The 7,605-nt window shown below is 32.5% G+C and overlaps 1 protein-coding gene across 1 annotated transcript in view; it reads right to left on the bottom strand.

The window, feature by feature from the left end:
- Positions 1 to 7,176, bottom strand: part of LOC110409200 (DNA-directed RNA polymerase III subunit 2-like) — a 12,347-nt gene extending 5,171 nt beyond the window's left edge. The window contains exons 1-6 of the mRNA XM_021418510.1: positions 7,102 to 7,176; positions 5,517 to 5,576; positions 5,327 to 5,419; positions 1,220 to 1,350; positions 1,030 to 1,114; positions 778 to 894 (exon numbers count right to left, since the gene is read on the bottom strand). Coding sequence (XP_021274185.1) covers positions 778 to 894; positions 1,030 to 1,114; positions 1,220 to 1,350; positions 5,327 to 5,419; positions 5,517 to 5,576; positions 7,102 to 7,176 — 561 coding nt within the window. The remainder of the gene's footprint in view (positions 1 to 777; positions 895 to 1,029; positions 1,115 to 1,219; positions 1,351 to 5,326; positions 5,420 to 5,516; positions 5,577 to 7,101) is intronic.
- Between the last annotated feature and the right edge of the window lie 429 nt (positions 7,177 to 7,605).

Below are 7,605 nucleotides of genomic sequence, written 5' to 3'. Positions count from 1 at the left end.
AGATTCAATTTATTACAGAATAAAGCTCAAGGTATTAATTTGATTATGGTTAAATTGTTTATGCTAGATTCCAGTAGCAAGAATCAACTCTAGGAATGCTGATCAGTACTATAAAAGGAAAGTCAACAAACATAAACACTAAAAAAGATCTCCTTACCAAAACAATGGAACTAAATAGACAGTAACAAGGCTGCTTGTAAAAAATTCTAAGACTTAGTACTTCTTAATGCTTAGTTAACATGATATCTGGACAATTTGTAGCAAAGAACAGGGATCAAATGAATAGGTTAATTCAAATTCATATGCAAGACACACAAACATGTATTTGAGTATATGGCATACAGGTGCAAATGCTTCATGCATGCCCACGTACACAATTTACACATATGCATAAGAATCTAACGTTACCTTATAAAGACCAAGTCATAATTATATCATTTCTATCCCATCTAACCCCTAAAATTGAAGGACATTTTGTACATAGATAATTAGATTTAATTCGTATTTGCACATTTATCTGCAAATATCCATATCATAGACCACTAAAGCATGTTTTAATATCTTTGTCAGATAAATTGCAATTACAACCACATGCAGCTCAACAGATAAAGAATTAACTTCATATGCTATTTAATTGCATATAGTTCACTGAGACATACATATACTTATATAGTGCACACGTGCATACTACCTTCAAATACCATCACCTTAAAATTACTAAATAAAATGCACTTTTAACATTAAAACAAAAGAAATTTTAGGTGAATATAGATGTACCAGAGAAATCAATGGACCCTCCTCATCATCAGTTGTGACATGAGTCATTAGTGCCAAGTTTTTCACCAGTCCACAAGCTTCACCTTCTGGAGTATCACTAGGGCAAAGCATTCCCCGCTAGGACAAAGTATTGAAGAAAAATATTAGAGGAATAATAAAATCAAAAGTACAACTCAAAGGGTTTAAGTAACCACCTAACAATAATTCAAATCAGAAAGCATATCAACTGCAATACTAGGAAATCACTCTCACCTGGCTCGGTTGGAATGCCCTAGGTCCACTAACTTTCCTCGATTTCTCAAATTGAGACGATATTTTTGTCATATGGCCAAGGTTCCTATAAATGATAGCCTGGCTAGCACTTGGAAGTTAAGGATTTTCCACCGGCATAAGTCATACCACAAAGAAAACTGAAAGACTACATACAAAAGCATAGTGAAACATAGACAGAGAAGATGCAAAGTAAACCTGTGTCATGCCTTTCCTGTGCATTTTGAACCGCTTAATGTCAAAATTGCCTGTAGCAAAGGTCCTTTCTAGCCCAACAGTAATAATATTCACAAGTCTTAAAATCTATAAATTACCAACAAAAAGAAGAAATCAATATAGAAGAGTTAAGAAGCTTAATATGAAATATAAGACTAAATAAATAGATCCAATCAAAAACAAAAATCTGGATTAAAATAAATTTCAATTGGAATAAAGGTTATATATCAATGGTTTAAGGGTATCAACATGGATGCTTTAGGATGGGGGATTTTCGGGGAGGGGGGATATTCCTTTTTCACGATGGGGGACCTTGTCTCTTTAGGTGGTTCTTTTGCTGGTTTTTTGCGGATTTTTCTCTGGGAGCTGATGTGCTCCTTTTGGATGGTGCTTTGATTCTCCTTGCTTCAGCTTTATAGAGGATTTCTTTGCTTGAGTTGTGTACTTGATGCTGCTTCCTCTTTAAGGTGAAGCAGCTTTCTTCTGCATTTGAGGCATGCTGATCGTGTGAGAGTTGCTGACCTTCCTTTTTGTGCCCGGCTGCAGGTCATGTTCTCTAGGGAGACGTAGCCATGTCTTGGTTCCTTTGCCTGTGGTGCATCTCAAGTAGATTATGTTCATCCTTCTTTGCTCAGATTTATCAACGCGCTGTCAACTTTTATAACTCTGATTGGATCTTGGCTTTGATGGGCTTCAAGGGATCTTGAAGTCTCTATTCTGTTTTTGGATCATTTTTGTCTTTTGGTCTTAGGGTAATGCTGTCACTATTTGAGGTTGATTTTTAAGAATTGTCTTTGTTGTATAACCTCCTTGTTTCCTGCTGTTGTTTTTTATCTTAGGCAGGATCGAGTTTATTTTGCGAGGTTACTGATTGATGAGGGCATGCTGCTGGTTTACGTAAGCAGTGGAGAAGCTTTTCATCCCGGCTTTTCTTGCCATGCCGGTTTTCATTTCATACCAATGAGAGTCTCTGGCAGCTCCAGTTCGAGACCATCAATGGTGTATCAGTTAATGACTAATAAATTCCACTTTTTGAAAAAAAAATATTTCCATTTGACTATATAATCTAATAAGCAATTTCATTTTCCTACAAAAATCTTCAGATATCATACACAAAAAAATTAGCTATCAACTCCCATGTCTTTCTTGGTTAAAACCTCGTTTAGCTTTTAATATAAAGGCAGGACTCCCTTCCGTTTGAAAGAACTTCCTTATGTCTTTCATTAGCAAAGTGAGAGCTGAATGCTTCAATTGATGGAAGTTTCTTATGTTTATGACAACCTAATCAAACAGATTTACAAAAGGCCCACTTGAACTGGACAAATGAAAGACTTTGGACCATTACATGGGAAAACAAATGCATAAAACAACTAGCAAAGCTTCATGTTCATGATGACTTGCTCTAATAGATTTTATAGATGACTAGGGAGCATGACATCAGTTGCAAAAAGCCAGTAGAGATGCCAACATATGAAATGATGGGGGAAAAATGCAATGGCCTTTCTAATGTGACACATATACAACTGCTTTCCTTTTACTTCAAGTTGACAAGGATAAGAACACTATATAAAGAAAGTGATGGATTGCGTCCAGAACCCTAGCTTTCTCAAATCCTACGACTAAACTTAAAGCTATCACATATCATTCCCTCATGCTTGGGGCAGGCTCTTTTGGAAGAGGAGCGAAACAGTAGCATGGTATGGTAAGAAACTTTATCAACAAAATGGCATAAACAATGAAAATCAAGCACAACACAACCTCCTAGATCAAAGCCAAGGAACAGTATTCCATAAGATAAGTTGAAATCATCTTGTCTCTATTCACTACAGAGTTATATCTATTTCAAGTGTAGGTCCAACCAACCAATAAATATTACAAAAAGTCAAAGTCAGTAAGACCCCACTTGATCACAAGGTTCCAGTTACTGCACCAGTAGAAATTTACATACATGAAAAAGAAAAAGCAATGCAGTGCAGTACTAGGCCGCAAACTTTTCCTGTGGGAATAACCATGTATGGAAATTACAAGTAATTCACATCCTAGCCTACATGTATGATGTACGTGCATATGAATAGCAAATAAAAGGTATACAAACAAAAAAATAAACAAACTGAGAAAAGCTAAACTTTTTCATATACAATAGATCTTCTTCATTTACAATGTAACTTCCAATAATTGAAGAAGATAAGATAATTAAAACTTCCACATCAAATAAATGAAACTTACAAAGTGTAACGTAATGAATTACCCATGATAAAAGATATATCCATAAAAAGATGACTAGAAAAGGGGAAAAAAATAGAATAATATAACGAATTACCAAAGATAAAAGCTAAATCCATTAACTATATAAAGTCCAGCAGCTTATTGAAAACAAACATTCAATAAGCAAATTACCAATAAAGCAAAGTCCATTGATTTCATAACTGTATTCAACCAATGCAAGTTTCGAACACATTTTGTAACAAACAGAAGCAGATCCTAGGAAGGGGGCTGTGAAAAATTATAGTTTCTCACCCAGCACCAGATGTCAAAGTGATGGGAACAAGAAGGAAACTTAGTGTGTGTTTTGTCACTTGTTTGCAATAAGGTCCCTATTTTAAAGATATACAGAAATGTTAGGACACAGGAAGGAGAAATTGCTGTGAGCTGTTTAATATAGGTCACAGTTGTTCAAAGCAGATCCTAGGAAAGGAGCTGTGAAAACTTGTGGTTTCTCACCCAGCACCAGATGCAAAAGTGATGGGCAACAAGAAGTATGCATTTTAGTGTATGTTTTGTTGCTCTTGTTTGCAATAAAGTCCCTATTTTGAAGATATAGAGAAATGTTAGGCGACAGGAGAAATTGCAGTGAGCTGTTTTATATAGGTCATGGTTGTTCAGTTGAATCACTGAGCTTGAGGATCTAATTTAAATTACATGTATTGGGCTAAAGACAATTAATATTTTTTGTGAGCAAGCTTCACCAAACCCTAAAAACATCTTTAACATCATGGGAACAAATCATATTTACAGCACTAGTAAATTAAAATTATTTCTTGAATGGCACAAGTATAGTAACTTGTTTCTTTGTATAAAGAAGTTTGATACAAGACACTTTCCAACAATACTGAAACAAGTTCCATTTTGATTTCCTTGTTCATGGGAGACCTCTTTGATTTAACAGTCATGGTTAATGTATAAACAATTCAACTTTTTTTAAAATCTCTTGGCAAAACCCATACCTATTAATCTCCATTTATGTTCAAATTACACTTTTCTTTATTTGACTAGATACTATAAATAATTTTAGGGGTTATAAAAGATAAAGGAACAAAATTGATAGCAAGGAAGAGAAAAGATAAAATTAGATAGAAAAGTCAATCACCTTTAAAAGGACATAAAAGAAAATGAAACAAGAACCATTGTTTTTCTTTTCACGTATTGCTCTTATAGTCACAAAGAAAGTCATAAGGTTCCCTTTTATCATTGTATAACTCTTATTATAATTTGTTATTTTTCATCAATGATATATCATAATTATCAACAACAACAAAAATCACAATGTATATATTCACCACCGAGAAAAAATTAAATAAATTCCCAACATAAACTTACTCAGACTTTCTCTTATTTCATAAGAGATGACACTATGTTATCTGTCTAACCTTGGCTCTTCCTGTCGAGACCTAATACCTAGCTACTTATTGTTAAACTACAAATAATATTGAGTCCTAAGTGACATATAAACTATTGTATACATAATCTAATCTAGTAAATTATATATATATATATATATATGTTTTAAGTTATAATTACCAACTATAGGAACTATTTAATTCTGAACAAATCTAATCTAGTAAATTATATATATTTAAATTATAATTACCAACTATAGGAACTATTTAATTGCTAACATTAGATAAAGTTTGTCACTCAAAAACCCAACAAGCATGAAACTGCTGAATATCGCTTATTAGAGGATCAATTGTATGTATTTATGTTAACATACATACATAAGCCTGATTAAATTCCTGAAGCATTCAGAAAAACAGTTGCATGTGAAGAGAAATCCAGCACTTACAAGAGAAGGATCCAATATGCTAGATCTTGCAGGCTTAGATAGGATAATGTCCATCCGTTTCTTAACCTCACCAATCATAGTCTTGAACAAGTCCTACAACAAAAAGTCCACAAAGGAGACAGAATTATTGAGACCCATTTACTGAGAATGTACAAATATTTTTGAGGTACTTGTGAAATCTTGAACAAACCTCAAAAAGCAGAGAAATTAATTGGCCTGACAACTCAAAACGCTTGTTTCCCAAATAATCCTGTAAAACATAAAAACATCATTTATTTACATCTACATAAAGTAGCACACGTCATTAAGAAGTCTATGCATACTATCAACATAAACAACATTAATCAGCTTCCATGACTCCAGATGTTCTACTGAGTACTTGGTTGTCTTAAGGCACCAGCCAACCTGCTTAATCTTGTGAATGTAGACATGGAAAAAAAAAAGGGTTAAAGCATCAAAACCGACTACCTACTCCAAAAAAGGGTCTAGTTCCCGAATAGGTAAGTCTACGTCTATGGATAAAGACGCATTGCAAGCTTCTGATCAAAAGAAGTCACCCAAACTTGGGTATGAATGTCTAGCATATTGATGTGTCCAAGTATTTGACACACATTCTCCAACTATTATACTTGTCAGCTAAAAAGGATCCAAAAGTAAGATACAGATATATATCTATAGAGATTATTATAATTATTTTTCCCAATTTGTAAACTAGATTTTTCCCAAATAGATAACTTTGCCAACTATCTAGGTTTGTTGATTTCTTGTTTTCCTTAAGTTGTTTCTTTGTGCAGCTTGTGGCATGAAGTGCAGATGACCCTTATATCACCCCAGACACAGTGTACAAAAGGCGCTTGTCTGATAGAACTAAGCCCAGGCACTAATTTCTAAAAGTTATTAGTGTATACATAAGAAAGAAAATTCCAATTATTACATATTTTGAACACTCACTACATGGGTAAAAAAATGGTGATTTATAAAAATAAAATGGTCTTCTCAGAAAAAAAACTTAAGGAAAGATAAAAAAATGGTGATTTCAGAAGAAAATATAAATTGCATTTTGAAAGAAAAGAAAAACAAAGTTGCCTGGAAAGAACTGGGTAGTTTTTTTTCAAAAGCATGTGAAACGCAAAAAAGTGTTTTTTATTCTAATTGTGAATTATTTATTAGAAAAAACTTTAAGAGCAATTGATAAACGTAATTAAAATCATGCTTTAACTTGAATGATGTGATATTTGGCAAGTTAAAATGGATTAATTTTTTTACTACTTAAAACACATCATGTTTTATTTTTAATTATTCAATAATTATTATTTTTAAAAATATAAAAAAATTATTTAAAGTATTTTTATTGGAAACAAAGTTTTCTTTTACTAATATGTATTAAATCATCAAATGAACAAGTAAATAAATAAATAAATAACCCACGCAATTGAATTTAATTATCAATTATCAAGAAATTATAGCAGCAATATTGAGATAGTGAGAACCAAATTCAAACTTTCACCTTTATTTTCTTACAATCTTATAATGGAAATAAAAATCATTTGATCAATAAAACTATATTAGCATAACTCACAAATCACATTCAGCTTATTTTAGAGGAATGCATGATTCAATGGTAATCAAAGTCAATAATCACACTTGATCCTTAATAAAAGATGAAATTCAATATTTAAATTTTTAATAAAATCTTGATGCAATTAAGCCATTAAAATTAAACTAATAACTGGTGCCCTGAAACTACTAACAAGTCACTTGAACATAGTAGTTACAGATTCAACCAATCTATAACTCACAATGCAAGCCTTACTCTGCATACAAAGAAGCAAAGATGGTAACACTTCCATTTTGACCAGACATAAGCATTTGCTTGAACATTTGATGAAAGAGGACTGAAATATTCTGTTCAAAAAGTAAAGAGCAGTAACTAAAATTATCCAAAGAATAAAATCTTCACACTTTTCTTGCCCTTCCAGAACAAACTCATGCATTTGATCCTTTTCTATATAAAGATTATTTCTGTCAAAAACTTAACAACAAAAGAAAAGCTTTCTCCATACATTTCTACGTTCTTGAAAATAACCAAACAAACTTAGAAATACTCTTTCTACATTCGAAATGACTGAAGAAATTAACAATAAATACTGGACATGTAGGATTCTTTTATTTTATCTTTTCTTTTTCCATTTTGATAACTATCATCGTGAGGGTAACACTATGCCATGAATATTAGTATTTCAACTCTATTGGAAGGATTAGTAATTACTGTTTTTCAT

The sequence above is a fragment of the Theobroma umbraticum genome, unplaced genomic scaffold (assembly GCF_002168275.2).
Source record: "Theobroma umbraticum cultivar Fairchild unplaced genomic scaffold, ASM216827v3 scaffold_30.0, whole genome shotgun sequence".
Classification (NCBI taxonomy): domain Eukaryota; kingdom Viridiplantae; phylum Streptophyta; class Magnoliopsida; order Malvales; family Malvaceae; genus Theobroma; species Theobroma umbraticum.
The sequence above is the reverse complement of the archived record's forward strand: the minus strand, read 5'-3'. Positions and strand labels throughout refer to the sequence as shown.